Source organism: Engraulis encrasicolus, unplaced genomic scaffold (genome assembly GCF_034702125.1).
Source record: "Engraulis encrasicolus isolate BLACKSEA-1 unplaced genomic scaffold, IST_EnEncr_1.0 scaffold_30_np1212, whole genome shotgun sequence".
Classification (NCBI taxonomy): domain Eukaryota; kingdom Metazoa; phylum Chordata; class Actinopteri; order Clupeiformes; family Engraulidae; genus Engraulis; species Engraulis encrasicolus.
Genome location: NW_026945599.1, coordinates 466,597 through 485,043, shown reverse-complemented (window position 1 = coordinate 485,043; position 18,447 = coordinate 466,597). Strand labels below are relative to the sequence as shown.

Sequence of the window (18,447 nt, the reverse complement as noted above, 5' to 3'; positions counted from 1 at the left end):
TTATAATTCTGCACATTTTTTTTTCTGAAGGCTCCATGCCAGTGACGTAAGTCCATTGGCCTCAGTCTTGTAATATTAATGTATCTCCTTTATAAGGGCTGTTAAATGCTGCATGAATCCTACACAGTGTGTGTGTGTGTGTGTGTGTGTGTGTGTGTGTGTGTGTGTGTGTGTGTGTGTGCATGTGTGTGCGTGTGTGTGTGTGTGTGTGTGTGTGTGTGTGTGTGTGTGTGTGTGTGTGTGTGTGTGTGTGTGTGCGCCTACCTTCGCTGCAGTCCTTGCCCTGGTATCCTGTATCTGTGCAGTCGCATGTCGCCTCGTCGTTCACCACGCTACACACCCCTCCGTTTAGACACAGGATGTCCGAGACACCGCAGAGGTCATCGTTGTTATTGTTGTCAATGACACCCGCACTGCTGACCAGCGCCGGCTCCGTGTTGTTCACCCTCAAGTCGGTTATCCATCCGGCGAAAGGCGCCGTATCCTTGACGACCTGCGACGTTAGCCGTAACGCCTGTGCCTTTAGATCCGGGGGGATCCCGCCCAGGAACAGCTGGCTGAACACCGTCATGTCGCGCCGCTTGGACTTGACCTCCACCCACTTCACCTCCCTCCGGTCCAGGACGAGCGTGGTGTTCTTGAAGCTCCTCCTGACGGTGACGGAGTGCCACTGGCCGTCGTCGACCGCCGTGTCCGTGACGACGGTGGCCGGGTCGGCGCAGAAGATGGAGAAGCGCAGGCTGAGTTTGCCGTCGGCGCGCAGCAGCAGCTCCAGGAAGTCGCAGAAGCCGTCGTCGTCGAAGTAGACGAGCAGCCGGCCGCCGCCGCCGCCGCCGCGTTGTCCCGACCTGGTCTTCATGTTAAAGCTCATCTCGCTCTCGCAGCACGCGTTCCACATGGGGAAAGTGGCCCACTGGCCCTCGGCGCCCGTGAACTCCAGAGCGGACCCGAGGTCCACCAGGCAGCAGCAGCAGCACAGAACCAGACCCACCCACGCCAGGCGGGCACCGGCACCGGCACCGCCATGACGCCCTGCTAGCAGCAGCATGATGTCGGCTAACGGCTAAAGGCTAAAGGCTAACGGCTAGGCTGATTATATTTTATTTATTTTTAAAGCACTTAGGGGGCTAACAGCTATAGGATGATTTGGACAAAAAAGCACGTAGGGGCTAACGGCTAGGCTAATTTTATTAAAGCACGTAGGGGCAATAGGAGCTGATTTTATTTTATTTTATTTCTTTTTAAAGCACGTAAGGGCTATAGCAGCTGATTGGGGCTATTGTAATTAGCCTATTCTAATTAAAAATAATTTTAAGCTTCGCGATGATCTCCAAAGCTAATGTTTGACTAATGGCTGGACTAATGCACTGTGCAATGTAAGCCATCTACTTTAAGCCCCATGTCAAATATTGGCTCATTGGCCTGCTCTTATTTTGCCATCAATTTTTCCACTGCTTGCTCCAGATGTGATGTTGTGTGCTCCTCTACGACTGCTCAACTACAAACTACTTGCATGATATATCCTCTTCACCTCATGAAATCCAAGTCGTTCACAGGCGATACTTCAAAAAATTAGATAGACATCCATGTGCTGCATTCTGTTCAGGAAAATAGCGACCACAATGTGACTTCACTCCGAATAACATGAATAGATGATTGAGATGAACAGGAGATGTCATTGGATCCGTACAGGGTGGTGGCTGCAGGCGTCGAACATCAGGAGGCGTCGGACATCATCGCATCCTCCTCATTGTTGTCATGACACCAGCGCTGAAGAACACAGACACAATCTTGTTAATTTAGTCAAGAGAGAAATTAATCATTCATTCATTCATTCATTCATTCATTCATTCATTCATTCATTCATTCATTCATTCATTCATTCATTCATTCATTCATTCGTTCATTCAAATAGTCTGTAACCCACCTGGGTAATCACCAAAGCAGTACAATAATGTTGTTGTATTTAACAATTACATTTTTCCAACAGCCGGAAAAAAAAACCCAATAATGTACAAAACAAGTCTTAAATCTAAAAACGTGTCCTCAACTTCCTTTGCAACATTTCACACACATGACATGAAAATATGTTCTCCCGTGCTCAATTGGGGATATCACATGTTTTGTCCTCTCAAGATAATTCCCATGTAGAGGCTTTTAGATAATAAGCACAATGAACCCTGCATATACTGTACGAATCCGGATACACATAACCTATTTGTTGGGACCTTGTGAAGAGACACATAATCAAAACATATCTGGGCACTGCTTTATTTAGACTACACTAATTGTAATAGAGCTATTGGGGCCTAAGGCTACACTCACTCGATGATTATAGGCAACACTAAATGGCCACTGCCAAGAGAAAGTCACATTTCCAATTGAAATATTAACACAGAGCCGAGCCCTTATTTATTTATTTCATTCATATTCCAATCCAGACGCTTCCTATTAGATACTTTACACACGCCAGCCATTTGCTGCGCTCTACCCCCCCACCCCACCCCTTGCGTGTGTGTGCGTGTGTGTGTGTGTGTGTGTGTGTGTGTGTGTGTGTGTGTGTGTGTGTGTGTGTGTGTCCCTCCCTGTCTAGTCTCGTGCATAGCTTTACGCACCCACCCCATTACGCCGGGGAGGAGAAGAGGGGAGAGGAAGAGAGGAGAGGAGTGGAGAGGAGAGGAGAGGAGAGGAGAGGAGAGGAGAGGAGAGAAGAGGGGAGGAAAAGAGAGAGGAGAGGAGAGGAGAGTTGAGAGGAAAGGAAAGGAGATGAGAGAAGAGGGTAGAAGAGGAGAGGAGAGGAGGGAAGAGAGGAGAGGAGGTCAGGGGAGAGGAGAAGACGGGAGAGGAGAGGAGAGGAGAGGAGAGGAAAGGAGAGGAAAGGAGAGGAAAGGAGAGATGAGAGGAGGTAGAGGAGAGGAGAGGAGAGGAGCGGGGAGGAGAGGAAAGGAGAGGAGAGGAGAGGAAAGGAGAGGAGAGGAGAGGAGAGGAGAGGAGAGATTAGAGGAGAGGAGAGCATAGGAAAGGAAAGGAGAGATGAGAGGAGGTAGAGGAGAGGGGAGGAGAGGGGAGGAGATGAGAGGACAGGGGAGGAGAGGAAAGGGGAGGAGAGGAAAGGAGAGGAGAGGAAAGGAGAGGAGAGGAGAGATTAGAGGAGGTCAGGGGAGAGGAGAGGAGAGGAGAGGAGAGGAAAGGAGAGGAGAGGAGAGGAGAGGAGAGGAGAGGAGAGGAGGGGTCGCCAAGTAGCACTCCAGCGTCGCGTTACTTTGACAACATGTGACAGACAGCCGGCTGCTGGTAATGAGTTAGCAGAGCAGAGGGCCTCATTAGCTGCCGCTGCACGTCTGCGAGATCGCAATCCACGCCAAATAGATCTGAATCATCAACCAGAACTCATAACTCGCTATGGTGGACTTGCATTGGAGTTCCGGGGACATCCGTAATTGCGCAAATGTTATCACCGGGCAGTTGGTGACAAACAACAGCTGTAACCACACATTCTACGTTGCTTTCAATGTCCTTAGTCTCCCAAAGATGAGGAACAATATCACAGAGTATGCTTCCGAAGCGGACACGTTAGTCGTGTATTCTGTCTTGTATTCTGCCCTTTTTTTCGTTTCTTTCCTCTGGTTTCCCTCCTGGCGGTCTGTCAGCGGTGCACGCTCCGTGTAGACTACGTTTATAGGCTGCTGAGGCGCGCAATGAATGTGGAATTTCTTTTTAAACGTAGAGCCTGCTCGCGGGTCTTCTCTGCATCTCTTGGCTTACACAGGGTGATTTATAACTCTGGCTCCATATGTCTCTGAACATTAATTGCACTTAACTACTCAATTATGATGAAGAACAATCATTACAGCGTAAAAGCACCTGCAAGTCCAAGCGCCACAATCCCCGGCGCTGTCCTCTTAGAAAAGTGATGTATATTATACTTACTGTTTGCCAAGAAGGTTGGCGCAATACAAGTCAAAATAAATTATTGCTGAAGAGAGAAAAAATGATAGCACACCGTATCGTCCTCTACCGCGCACAGAAAAGCAAATCCTATACCCAAAGAGAAATCTCACAATGTTCCGCAACAAGAATCACTGCATCATTGTAGGAGTGAGAAAAGGAGAGGAGCGGTCCATAGCACCTCCAACACCAAAACCATCCCTACTCCCGCCAGGAGAACACTGTCATACGCCTTTACCTGTAAAGTCGTCCTTGTCAGTTGGAAGTCACGTAGAAAACGTTAAAGTTGTTGAGTGATAAAAATCCGATAATTTTGCGAGAAAACAGGAGAGGAGAAGAGAAGGGAAGGTATACAGCAGACTACTGCACAGCGGCGCGCGGAGCGATGCTTCCCCTCAGAGCTGCTGCCAGCATCTGACAGAAGCTTTGAGACAGAGCTGGTCACATGGTCTCTCTCTCTCTCTCTCTCTCTCTCTCTCTCTCTCTCTCTCTCTCTCTCTCTCTCTCTCTCTCTCTCTCTCTCTCTCTCTCTCTCTCTCTCTCTCTCTCTCTCTCTCCGCTGTCTGATGGAGAGAGGAGGGCTGGATAGAGGAGAGCTGCTGCTAGCACTGCTGCAGACTGGAGCTCCTTCCACCATCACCACCATACATCGCTAAATGGAAATGCTTGTGCGTTCAGATGGCACAGATGGTTTTGGCGAGACCATTACTTCTCTTTTCGCGCCGAGTTGATTTTCGCCAAATTGTAGACGTAGTCTAATGTAACGTTACGCGGCATGGAGAGGAGGACGCTTCAGTTCAGACAGAACAAAGTAGTTAAATCATAGGAGGCAGTGTAATGGGGAATGGGGAGTCGGACGGGTAAGGGGATGGAGAGAGAGAGAGAGAGAGAGAGAGAGAGAGAGAGAGAGAGAGAGATGACAGAGGGAGAGAGAGATGACAGGGGAAGAGAGACAGAGAGAGAGGGAGCAAGAGAGAGAGAGAGAGAGAGAGAGAGAGAGAGAGAGAGAGAGAGAGAGAAAGAAAGAAAGAGAGAGAGAGAGAGAGAGAGAGAGAGAGAGAGAGAGAGAGAGAGAGAGACGGGTATGGGGATGGCAAACGAAGAGAGAGAGAGATACGGGTAAGGGGGTGGCAAAAGAGGAGAGAGGAGTGGGAGAGAGAGAGCGGAGGAAAGGAAAAGAGAAAGAGCAAATGATCCTCGCTATTAGGTAGCCTATGTGTCGGAGCAGGGAGCCCACTCCAATTCAATTCGTGATGCCATGAGTGTGTGGCAGCGTACAGAGAGGAGGCGGGAGGAGGTGGGGAGGCGGGGAGGCGGGGAGGAGGTGGGAGTCGGGAGGAGGCGGGAGGCGGGCAGGGAGGAGGTGGGGAGGAGGAGGAGGGAGGCGGGAGGAGGTGGGGAGGCGGGGAGGCAGGCAGTGTACAGAGAGGAGGCGGGGAGGCGGGAGGAGGTGGGGAGACGGGCAGGGAGGCGGGAGGAGGTGGGGAGGAGGGTCCTGTACCGAGGATGGATAATGAGAAGGAGACAGCGGCGTCAGAACAGAAGCCACTTGACATGCAGGATATCCCAACAAGCTCTCAATTTACATAAAATAGCCACCTGAATTGAGTAATATTTCCCTTTCACCAAACGAGAAGAGTTTGTGTTATTGTAGCTTACCTGTAGCGAGGATGGATAATGAGAGGGAGTAGAGCGCGTCAGAACAGAAGCCAATTGACACGCAGGATATCCCAACAAGCTCTTACATTTAAATAAAATAGCCGCCTAAATTGAGAAATATGTTCCTTACATATAACGAAAAATGTTAGTGTAGCTTAGGCCTAAATGTAACGAAGTGGGATGGTGGGGGTGGGGGGGGGTGTTGCTGTGCGCGTCAGAGGCCATGCCAATTGACATGCAGGATATCCCAACAAGCTCTCAATTTACATAAAATAGCCACCTGAATTGAGTAATATTTCCCTTTCATCTAACAAAAAGAGAGAGTTGGCGGGGAGGGGGGTACTGTACCGTAGCGAGGATGGATAATGAGAGGGAGTAGAGCGCGTCAGAACAGAAGCCAATTGACACGCAGGATATCCCAACAAGCTCTTACATTTAAATAAAATAGCCACCTAAATTGAGTAGTATTTCCCTTTCATCTAACGAAAAATGTTGTAATTGCTGCTCACATAGCCCCACAGATATGCTGGTGAGTGGTAATGAATTACAACGTGACTGACTACGCAAGCATCGCATAACCTACAGTATACACCTAATGCAGCATCGCATAACCTACAGTATACACCTAATGCATCGCATAACCTATACACCTAATGCAGCTTGCAAAAAAATGCATTTTGCATATTTGCATTACATGCATATTGTCAGTAAACACACGTGCAAATACTGATTTCCACCACTGACAGCATGGTGACTTTAGTAGTGGTTTAGAATACAGCCTATACAGCAGTGTAGTCTACTTTTGTGAAGTGGGTATACTGTATATTCAAGCATTTTGTGAAGTGGGTATACTGTATATTCAAGCATTTTGTGAAGTGGGCATGGGGGCCGCTAGGGGGGGGAAAGTGGTACAGATTCTAAGGGCCCAAGCACTGATAGGGGCCCTTAAGGGGGCCCAAGCACTGAGAGGGGCCCTTAAGGGGGCCCAAAATTCGAATCTTTCATGGGGCCCAGCATTTCTGGCAGCGCCCCTGGAAGTGGGTATACTGTATATTCAAGCATTTTGTGAAGTGGGTATACTGTATATTCAAGCATTTTGTGAAGTGGGTATACTGTATATTCAAGCATTTTTTGAAGTGGGTATACTGTATATTCAAGCATGTTTTGAAGTGGGTATACTGTATATATTTATGCTATTCTAAATAATGGATAAATCAATTTTAAGTGGGTATTCTGAAGCTCCTAAAATGTAAAAGTGAAGAGTTCAGATGCAAAACCCCCTAACTCCATTTCTGAAGACCTGCACTTCTATATTTTTAGAGAACCCAGTTGTTGGTTTGGTTTACATTCATGTACTTGATAATACATATAAATAGTTATGTTACATAAATAAAATAAAAAAGATGCAATTTTGATAGCTTGGTAGTGAATAAAAATGAATTAAGATTATTTTCTGAAAAGGCACTTAGGGGGTTTTGCATCTGAAGTCTTCAAGTGGGTATAGTCCGTATACCTGCCTTCTACGTAGACTACACCACTGCCTACACCACCAGAAGGATGCGGAAGACTACACCACTGCCTACACCACCAGAAGGATGCGTGTGTGTGTGTGTGTGTGTGTGTGTGTGTGTGTGTGTGTGTGTGTGTGTGTGTGTGTGTGTGTGTGTGTGTGTGTGTGTGTGTGTGTGTGTGTGTGTGTGTGTGTGTGTGTGCGTTCTACGTAGACTACACCACTGCCTACACCACCAGAAGGATGCGGAACTTTCCATGTGATGTCTCCCTCCTTATATCTTCCCCTCTGAAACAGATATCGCAGGACAGGGTTGGCTCTTGGTAGGCATGGTAGTGTGTGTGTGTGTGTGTGTGTGTGTGTGTGTGTGTGTGTGTGTGTGTGTGTGTGTGTGTGTGTGTGTGTGTGTGTGTGTGTGTGTGTGTGTGTGTGTGTGTGTGGGTGTGTGTGTGTCAACAGAAATTGGATAACAGTATAAATATAGTAAAGTGAAAAAAGTGAAAAGTGAAAGCCCATTGGGAAACTCCAACTCCCATTGTCATTGTGACACAGCACTCCACAGCACACAAGTGAACACTGCACACTGCACACAACGAAATTGCATTTATGCCTCACCCGTGCAAGGGGGCAGCCCTCAGTGGCGCCCCATGGGGAGCAGTGCGGTGGGACGGTATACAATAAAGTATACAATTCCATGAACTAGATATTGTACCAGATGTTGAAGCAGTTTTTGGCGTTATTTATAACTATTTTATGTAAGAGTCAATACTTGGCACCATGGTGGGCACCTGGTCTAACACTGCCAATGGATACTGGAATTTTAGTAGCCTCACATCACACATATCTCCTCCTGCTTGGCCAATGTTTATGCAGTATATCGCTGAGTCTGGAATGGTCACTCCTTCACTCACTCCTCCCTTATATTAGGCCACCTACTTTCTCTATTTTAAAACACAGCATGTAGCAAACAAGGGGTTGTTTTTTTAAAAAAAGATCTGATCTGTGACAATGTCTAGTGCAGCCATCCATTGAATCAGATGGCACACATTCTCAGTTTATGATCTAAAAAATGTATTTGCCTGTTAAACAGTCATGGACAGATTTTGATGACATTTTCAGGATGGGACGAAATTTGGTTATTTTAAAACTGATTAGATTCAGTGGAGAAAGCTGCCTTGGCAAACGTCTGCCCTGTCTGAATGGCAAGTAAGCATTGTGCTGTACAAATGGCATCATCATTCATGTTTATAGTCAGGACAGAGCATCTTGTAATGCTTTATTTCCTTACAGCATTGTCACTGTCACAATAGTAAAGTCATCTCTGTAATAGTGAACACCAGTCATGGGTGAGCGGTTAGGGCGTCAGACTTGCATCCCAGTTCGACTCCCGACCCGCCAGGTTGGTGGGGGGAGTAATCAACCAGTGCTCTCCCCCATCCTCCTCCATGACTGAGGTACCCTGAGCATGGTACCGTCCCACCGCACTGCTCCCCATGGGGCGCCACTTAGGGCTGCCCCCTTGCACGGGTGAGGCATAAATGCAATTTCGTTGTGTGCAGTGTGCAGTGTTCACTTGTGTGCTGTGGAGTGCTGTGTCACAATGACAATGGGAGTTGGAGTTTCCCAATGGGCTTTCACTTCACCAGGCAACTGATCAGTCGGCCTACTCCTAGAACCGCCCCTGTTCAGTGTATAGCAGTGGGTCCCACAGGGATAACACCTAAACCCTAAACAAGATGAACGGGGATATTTGCAATCTATGGTCAGGTCCAGTCCTGTTCAGTTCAGTTCCGGTTTATTTTATTGGTACCCGTTAGTATAGTAAACTGGCTTTGCAGTGCAAAGTAAAACTGCATCAAAGGACAAGCACTTGTATTTAGCCAATGGTGGACCTGCTTTGAAAGCATCAGCCCACCTGGCAAACTCCAACTCCCATTGTCATAGTGACACAGCACCCCACAAGTGTTCCCTGCACACTAGACACAATGAAATTGCATGTATGCCTCATCCGTGCAAGGGGGCAGCCCTCAATGGTGCCCCAAGGAAGCAGCGTGGCGGGACGGTACCATGCTCAGGGTACCTCAGTCATGGAGGATGATGGGGGACAGCACTGGTTGATTACTCCCGACACCAACCTGGCAGGAAGGGAGTTGAACCGGCAACCTTTGGGCTACAAGTCTGACGCCCTAACCGCTCACCCATGACTGCCCAGGCAGTGACTGATGGCTGATGTCTTGGGTGAGGATCTGTATGTGTTGTAGCCTGACAGAAGTATCAGGAAGCGCGCTCAACACCTTGTCGTCTTATACTTTACATTGGGTGCTTAACTTCGTCAATGAATGAACTCAAATCTCAAAAGTAAGTGAATGAAGAAGCACTCCTCAGATCGCCATTTCACAGGGTGTAAGTCTGAAACGTCTGTGATGTGAGGCGATTAAAAAAAGAAATCTGATGAGTGCTTCTTTATTCACTTACTTTTGTAGCCTGACAGGCCAGAATTACTTTGTAATCCACAAATAGTCTGATTATACTTCTTTGGGGACGGTATGGCAACCCTTGGATTCCAAAACAGAGTCTCGACTGATGCTCAAGGTGTCTTTTATTGTTGTTGCAGCAGAATCACCATGTTCACATTAGCACCGTGAAAACTTTGTGTTGGGGTATATAAACAATACAAACAAAACACCAAATCACCATACAGTCTTCACAGTACAGTTGTCATATTTCGTTCATCAATTGTTCTCTAAAGCATCAAAAGGACTTCAATTTACACAAGGATCTCCATACACATTGATACACAGTTGCAAGTTACAAATAGAAAGTTTCAAATAAAGCAAAATAAACAAACAACCAAACATACCTCACTGCGCTCACCAAGGATCCTTGACAATCTTTTCTTCTGTGGTTTAACAGGCGTCAAAGGTCCTTTTTGATGTGCAAAATGAAGCAAGTCTGGAGACCAAAACATTTCATGGCTCAGGCTCAAACAAAGCCAAGGAGAGTAGAGACAGGAGAGCTTACTGACGTCATAACAGCGTAGTATGAAATGATGGCGAGGGGAGTACGGAAATGTTATTCTTCTTCTACGGTCAGTATTGGAAGCATCAGAAGCATGCAGTGACACTTCCGCGAGGGTCGGCGAGGGTCGGAGTGTGGAACAGGTCATAGGACAGCGTGAATGTTTGTCAGCTGTCCTTAATTACCCCCAGCAATTACTGCTGACCAACAGCTGCAGTTAATTTGGCCACAAATTATCCATCATGGTGTCGCCACCATTGACCATGCGCAAGGGAGTACGGAGATTGTATCCATCGCACCCACTGACCAATGACCATGCACAAGGGAGTTCATTTTCCATCCACCCGTGTCCTCAGGCAACGCCCCCGTACTACTCCGTGGCCAATGCATTTCCCCCCGAGAGATTGTTCTTCTGTCGAGTTTCTTTAAACAAAGCCAAGCAGCTCCCTGATGACCTATACCTGTTGAGCTGCGTACCTTACAGGTCTCCCTCTTGTGGAGCTACGGTGTCAGGCAAAGGACAAAATTCAACAAGGCAGAGGACAAAATTCAACCAACCAAAGTCCATTCATGATTCAAACACATACAATGTCACTCACAACTTCACACACCAACCATCTTACGTCACATTAAAATAGAAAAAAAAGTGGATCAAATGTTCTTTTTTTTGGAAAATTACAGCACGTAAAGAAAAAACATTTAGATAAAACAAAACAAAACAAAACATTTAGACTAAGACAACACAAAACACATACAAGGACTAGTGCGGTCCTTTACAGAGGGTGTTCAGTCCATTTTCAGACAACCGGTGTTACCGAACAATAAGTGAATGCACTTGGCAGCATAATGGCATACGTCATGAACATCAACTGTCAGCGATTGGTCAGAGCTTACAACCAGAGCTGAGCTCACACCTCCCGCCCAAGTGCTCCAGGGCACCAAGGACCCAGACCTAAAATGAATTACTGAGTAATTAATGTGGACTGGTAAAACCAGGCTAGATGTGTCATGTTCAATTGTGTAGTATACTGTAGGCAGCAAATGACTGTAACTGTAGTAGTAGTACATGAACCCATTATAATTAAGTGATTATGTTCATCATTTACATTAGGGTGAACATTAAGCATCCATTGTTTGCCCTATTAAACAGTAGTGTACAAGGACATGACAAATCTGCTCAAGAAAAAGAAGGGGGGGGGCAGTTGATAAACGACCACAAGAGTATACCCATAATCATACTCATAACTGCCCAGTGGTCATTAGACGTAGTGTCCAGTACCGCAAGAGAAGATGCAAGTCATCCAATTAACATTTTGTTACAAATGTTATAAGTTCCAGTTCCATGTGAAATGGCACGGTGGTCCAGAGGACTAACGAGCCAGCTGGCTGCTTCTCCTGGAATTAGGGACTCAGAACAACACACAGTTAGCAACACTCAGTTAGCCAGCACTCCTAACAACACACAGTTAGCAACACTCAGTTAGCAACACTCAGTTAGCCAGCACTCCGAACAACACACAGTTAGCAACACTCAGTTAGCCAGCACTCCTAACAAGACTCGGTTAGAGCCTAGCCAGCACTTGGCCTTTCAGACACAGAAATCAATACTATTGTAACTAGGCAACCAACGCAGAGTTTCACTGAGAGAGAGAGAGAGAGAGAGAGAGAGAGAGAGAGAGAGAGAGAGAGAGAGAGAGAGAGAGAGAGAGAGAGAGAGAGAGAGAGAGAGAGAGAGAGAGAGAGAGAGAGAGGCAGAGGGAGAGAGAGAGAGAGAGAGAGAGAAGAAATAGCCTGAAATCTTATTTAGCCTGCATGAAGTGTGAACATTTTTTCTCATTCTGGAATCATTCCAGCCAACAGAACTTCATAGTAATGAGCTCTGAGTCTGAGCAGTCTTTTGCCTCCAACTTTTGCAGTCTTTTGCCTCCAACTACCAGCTCATGTTCAAGTTAAGCTAGCGTGACATGTGGAAATGTTGTACATACAAACCCAGACTGTACTGTACTCACTTGATAGCCAGTTACGCGAGTCGAAATGGTTGGCACTGTCACAGGGACAAATAAAGAATGTTTTGATCACAAGCGGGTAAGAAAATAATGAGATGGTTTTGAAATAGTGGGAAGGAGGGAAGCGTGTTGGACTATAGTGAGGCGGCAGCTGTAGTGGTACGAGGCGTGAAGTTGGAGGATAATTGTGACAGACAGTGACATGATCTTCTTCTATGGCCCAATTACCACCCAACACGGCAGAACACTAGCCCTGCAGGTACACGCTCCCAGCATGCACCTCTTCTCTTCTCTTCTCTTCTCTTCTCTTCTCTTTTCTTTTCTTTTCTTTTCTTTTCTTTTCTTTTCTTTTCTTCTCTTCTCTTCTCTTCTCTTCTCTTTTCTTTTCTTTTCTTTTCTTTTCTTTTCTTCTCTTCTCTTCTCTTCTCTACTCTACTCTACTCTACTCTTCTCTTCTCTTCGCCTCTCTTCTCTTTTCTTCTCTTCTCTTCTCTTCTCTTCTCTTCTCTTCTCTTCTCTTCTCTTCTCTTAATTTCTCCTCTTCTCTTCTCTTCTATTATATTCTCTTCTATTATTTTCTCTTCTCTTCTCTTCTCTTCTCTTCTCTTCTCTTCTCTTCTCTTCTCTTCTCTTCTCTTCTCTTCTCTTCTCGTCTATTCTCCTCTCTTCTCTTCTCTTCTCTTCTCTTCTCTTCTCTTCTCTTCTCTTCTCTTAATTTCTCCTCTTCTCTTCTCTTCTATTATATTCTCTTCTATTATTTTCTCTTCTCTTCTCTCTTCTATTATTTTCTCTTCTCTTCTCTTCTCTTCTATTCTCTTCTCTTCTCTTCTCTTCTCTTCTCTTCTCTTCTCTTCTCTTCTCTTCTCTTCTCTTCTTTTATCTTCTCTTCTCTCTTCTCCTCTATTCTCTTCTTTTCTCTTCTCTTCTCTCTTCTATTCTTTTCTCTTCTCTTGTCTTGTCTTCTCTTCTATTCTCCTCTATTCACTTTTCTTCTCCTCTCTTCTCTTCTCTTCTCTTCTCTTCTCTTCTCTTCTCCTGTCTCTTATCTTCTCTTCTATTCTCTCCTTTCTTCTTCTCTCCTCTCTTCTCTTCTATTATATTCTCTTCTCTTCTCTTCTCTTGTCTTCTCTTCTTGTCTCCTCTCTTCTGTGTTCTACTCTTCTATTCTATTCTCTTCTCTTCTCTTGTCCTCCTCTCTTCTCTTTTCTTGTCTTCTCTTGTCTTCTTTTCTTTTCTCTTCTATTATATTCTCTTCTCTCCTCTTCTCTTCTCTTCTCTTCTCTTCTTCTCTTCTCTTTTTCTTTTTCTCTTCCTTTCTTTTCTTCTTCTCTTCTCTTCTCTTCTCTCTTCTCCTCTATTCTCTTCTTTTCTCTTCTCTTCTCTCTTCTATTCTTTTCTCTTCTCTTGTCTTGTCTTCTCTTCTATTCTCCTCTATTCACTTCTCATCTCTTCTCTTCTCTTCTCTTCTCTTCTCTTCTCTTCTCTTCTCTTCTCTTCTCTTCTCTTCTCTTCTCTTCTCTTCTCCTCTATTCATTTCTCTTCTCTTCTCTTCTGCTCTTCTCTCTTCTCTCCTCTCCTGTCCCCTCCTCTCCCATCCTCTCCTTTCCTCCCCTCTCTTCTCTTCTCTTCTCTTCTCTTCTCTTCTCTTCTCTTCTCTTCTCTTCTCTTCTCTTCTCTTCTCTTCTCTTCTCTTCTCTTCTCTTCTCTTCTCTTCTCTTCCGTTCATCCATTTCATTAGCGTGTTTGTTTTGTTATTATGTGAAACAGTCAAGCGGATGCATTATGAGGATCTCTATGTCTAAGTAGCTAAGTCGTGTTTGTTAGCCTGCTCCTTAAGTAGCTATGTCGTGTTTGTTAGCCTGCTCCTTAAGTAGCTATGTCGTGTTTGTTAGCCTGTTCACTAAGTAGCTATGTCGTGCTTCTTACCCTGTTCCTTGTAGGCTGTAGCCATTGACTCTGTGTACACTGCTGTGCTGTCTGCTGATATCAGTGCTGATCCTACAATGTCTGAGGCAACGCATGCCCCTGGTGAAAAGAAATGCAAAATTGGCGGAAAAAAACATTTATAACTGCTGATAAAACTACTAATACTGTGCTGCTGCAATGGTGTGGTAATATGGCGTAATTAGCATGCTAATAGCACTATTATTTGGTGATTTTTAATAGCATGCTAATAGCACTATTATATTATATTATATTATATTATATTATATTATATTATATTATATTATATTATATTATATTATATTATATTATATTATATTATATTATATATAACAGTCCATGGCAAGTTAATAGCACTATTATATGGTGATTTTAAATAGCATGCTAACAACACTATTATTATTTGGTGATTTTAAATAGCATGCTAATAGCACTATTATATATGTATCATATTTTAAATAACTCTGTTTGTCTGTCTGTCTGTCTGTCTGTCTGTCTGTCTTCCTGTCTGTCTGTCTGTCTGTCTGTCTGTCTGTCTGTCTGTCTGTCTTCCTGTCTGTCTGTCTGTCTGTCTGTCTTTCTGTCTGTCTGTCTGTCTGTCTGTCTGTCTGTCTGTCTGTATGCCTGTCTGTCTGTCTGTCCGTCTGTCTGTCAGCATGTCTGTCTGTCTGTCAGCACGTCTGTCTTTCTGCCTGCCTGTCTCTCTGCCTGCCTACCTGTCTGTCTGACTGTTTGTCAGCCTGCTTGCCTGCCTGCCCGTCTGCCTGTCTGCCTACCTGCCAGCTTGTCTGTCTGTTTGTCTGCCTGCCTGTCTGCCTGTCTGCCTGCCTGTCTGCCTGCCTGCCTACCTGTCTGTCTGTTTGTCTGCCTGCCTGCCAGTCTGTCTGTCTGCCTGCCTGTCTGCCTTCCTGCCTGCCTGTCTGTCTGTCTGTCTGCCTGCCTGACTGCCTGCCTGTCTGTCTGCCTGCCTGTCTGTCTGTCTGTCTACCTGCCTGCCTGCCTGCCTGCCTGACACTTTTGTTTTTTTACTGTAACCTCTACAGGTATAGCTGCCTTCCTCCATGCTGGTGTTATTGTAACCTCTCTAGCTCCAATATGGCTGCTATTCTCCATGCTGCTGTGTTCTGCCATAAAGCTTTATCACCCCTGAGACACACAGCTGCTGCTTAGGGTTGCCAGATGAGACTAAGGATTTTCAGCCCAAAAAATGCTCAAAACCCGACTGGAAGCACTAAATCCTACCGAATTTGAACCAAATTACGGGCAGTCATGGGTGAGCGGTTAGGGCGTCAGACTTGCATCCCAGAGGTTGCCGGTTCGACTCCCGACCCGCCAGGTTGGTGAGGGGAGTAATCAACCAGTGCTCTCCCCCATCCTCCTCCATGACTGAGGTACCCTGAGCATGGTACCGTCCCACCGCACTGCTCCCCATGGGGCGCCACTGAGGGCTGCCCCCTTGCACGGGTGAGGCATAAATGCAATTTCGTTGTGTGCAGTGTGCAGTGTTCACTTGTGTGCTGTGGAGTGCTGTGTCACAATGACAATCTGAGTTGGAGTTTCCCAATGGGCTTTCACTTTCAAATTATATTCATTTCTATGGCCATTATTCAGCAGGGGGACACATTTTTTATCCTTTTTACCCACAGACAGCCATCCTAAGCAGCCCAATTGGGCGGGAAACTGCCCAATATGGCAACACTACTGCTACTGCTGCGCCGTGCGTGCGTCCGTCCGTGTGGAGAACTGCAGGACCAATTGCATCATCAGTGGCCAATGGCATCATCAGTGGCCAATGGCCCAGTACAGTATATGACATTATTATAGCACTACGCGCGGCCGTCTGTCTGCAGTCTGTCTGTCTCTCTGTCTGTCTCTGTCTGTCTGTCTGTCTGTCTGTCTGTCTGTCTGTATGTCTGTATGTATGCATGTATGTCTATCTGTCTGTCTGCACTGTCTGTCTGTCTGTCTATCGTTCTGCCTGTCTGTCTGCACTGTCTGTCTGTCTGTCTGTCTGTATGTCCTGTCTGTCTGTCTGTCTGTCTGTCTGTCTGTCTGTCTGTCTGTCTGTCTGTCTGTCTGTCTGTCTGTCTGTCTGTCTGTCTGTCTGTCTGTCTGTCTGTCTGTCTGTCTGCACTGGGGGCTTCCCCATTGCATGGGTGAGGCAAGAATGCAATTTTGTTGTGTGCAGTGTGCACATGTGTGCTGTGGAGTGCTGTGACACTTTGCTGGAAACACTCAACTGCATCATAACAACATTGTAAGGAGTCTTAGGTAACCAATTAAGATTGCATATTTTTTGAAAAAAGGACACTCCTTTGGATTTTTTTCTTCTTTAAGTTTTTTTTTTCTTGTGTTTATTAATTCATTCAATGGCAATGACGTTTTGACCTCTCGGTCTTCCTTAGATTCACTTATCTTTTTTCAAAAAATGCGTAATCTTTTCGTTCAGCACCAGGAATTGTGCACAAGTAACTCTCTTCAACCTATTAAGATTGGTCCTTACCATTTTGGTGACAATAAGGGTATAGGCTCTGCGGCAAGGGGTTGAACCAGTGACCTGAATAAAGTAATTGTCTTTGATACCAACAGGGCCAGTCTTGCATAGCTTAAAATACACATCCCTCAGATGCCAGTCTTGCATAGCTTAAAATACACATCCCTCAGATGCCAGTTTACTAGGGGTTATGGAGCTGTAGCAGGGTAACACTTTATTTTGAACAGGGCTGTTTAAGCCAATGTGGAGCAGATTGTTTTGTTTAATTCAGGAAGGCTAACGGGCTGGAAATGTCACCTCCACCATCCGCTCCTGCCAGGCTGTCTGGTTGGAGGAGAGAAGAGGAGGGGAGAGGAGAGGAGAAGAGAGGAGCGGAATGGAGAGTAGAGGGGAGAAGAGAGGAGGGGAGAGGAGAGGAGAGGAGAGGAGAGGAAAGAGAGGAGGGGAGAGGAGAGGAGAGGGAGAGGGAGGCAATGAGGAGGGGAGAGGAGAGGAGGAGAGGGGAGAGGAGAGGAGAGGAGAGGAGAGGAGAGGAGAGAGGAGGAAGGAGAGGAGAGGATAGGAGAGGAGGAGAGAGGAATGGGGAGGAGATAGAAGAAGGAGAGGAGAGGAGAGGAGAGGAGGGGAGGGGAGGAGGAGGAGGGGGAGAGGGAGGGAGAGGAGAGGAGAGGAGGGGGAGAGGAGAGGAGGGGGGGGGGGAGAGGGGTGAGGAGAGGAGAGAGGAGAGGAGAGGAGAGGAGAGGAGAGGAGAGGAGAGGAAGAGGAGAGGAGAGGGGAGAGGAGGAGAGGAGAGGAGAGGAAGAGGAGATGAGAGGAAGAGGAGAAAGGAAGAGAAGAGACGAGACGAGAGGAGACGAGGAGAGGAGAGGAGAGAAGAGGAGAGGAGAGAAGAGGAGAGGAGAGGAGAGGAGAGGAGAGGAGAGGTGAGGAAAGAGGAGAGGAAGAGAGGGAGAGGATAGGAGAGGAGAGGGGGACAGAGGGAGAGAGGAGAGGAGAGGAGAGGAGAGGAGAGGAGAGGAGAGGTGAGGGGAGGAGGTGATGTGAGGAGGGGGAGAGGAGAGAGGAGAGGAGAAGAGAGGAGAGGAGAGGAGAGGAGAGGAGAGGAATGAGGATAGGAGGAGGAGAGGAGGAGAGAGGAGGAGAGGAGAGGGGAGAGGGGGGGAGGGGGAGGGAGATTAAGGGGTGGGGAGGGGTTGGGGAGGAGAGGATGAGGAGAGGAGAGGAGAGGAGGAGAGGGGAGGAAATGAGAGGAGAGGAGAGGAAGAGAGGGGGGGGGGAGAGGAGGTGGGAGGAGAGGAGAGGAGCGGAGAGGAGAGGAGAGAGGAAGAGGAGAGAGGAGAGCAGGAGAGAGGAGGGGAGAGCAGAGGAGAGGAGGGGAGAGGTGGAGAGGAGGAGAGAGGAGAGGAGGAGAGGAGAGGAGGGGGGGGGGGAGGGGTGGGAGGGAGGGGTGGGGAGGGTGGGGAAGGAGAGGAGAGGAGAGGAGAGGAGAGGAGGAGGAGAGAGAGAGGAGGAAAGGAGAGGGGAGAAGAGGGGGGAGGGGTGGGGAGGAGGGGGTGGGGAGGGGTGGGAGAGGAGAGGAAAGGAGAGGAGAGGAGAGGAGGGACGAGGAGAGGAGTGGAGAGGAGAAGGGAGGGGAGTGAGAGACATGGATCCCTCTGCTGAGCTGCTGAAATTGACAATCTGCCCACTATGGCAGAGATCTGAAGAGAGGGAGAGAGGAGAGGAGAGAGGGAGAGGAGAGACGAAGAGGAGAGGAGAGCGGATAAGGGGATGAGAGAGGGAGAGAGAATAGGCGAGAGTTGGAGAGGAGAGGAGTGGAGAGGAGAGGAGAGGAGAGGAGAGGAGGAGAGAGGAGGAGAGGAGAGGGG

General features: G+C 47.1%; 2 protein-coding genes across 2 annotated transcripts in view; both read right to left on the bottom strand.

Moving 5' to 3' along the window:
- Positions 1–1,061, bottom strand: part of LOC134443326 (neurexin-1a-like) — a gene marked incomplete at its 3' end in the record, with an annotated part of 51,959 nt that extends 50,898 nt beyond the window's left edge. The window contains exon 1 of the mRNA XM_063193175.1: positions 265–1,061. Within this exon, the coding sequence (XP_063049245.1) occupies positions 265–1,048 (784 nt within the window). The remainder of the gene's footprint in view (positions 1–264) is intronic.
- A 3,359-nt stretch (positions 1,062–4,420) lies between these two features.
- On the bottom strand, positions 4,421–13,876 carry LOC134443318 (trichohyalin-like; the record flags this gene model as incomplete). The annotated part of the gene is given in 3 exon segments (XM_063193168.1): positions 4,421–4,511; positions 12,422–13,068; positions 13,127–13,876. Coding segments are annotated over 3 exon segments (1,488 nt in total), but the record flags the coding sequence as incomplete, so codon positions are not given.
- Between the last annotated feature and the right edge of the window lie 4,571 nt (positions 13,877–18,447).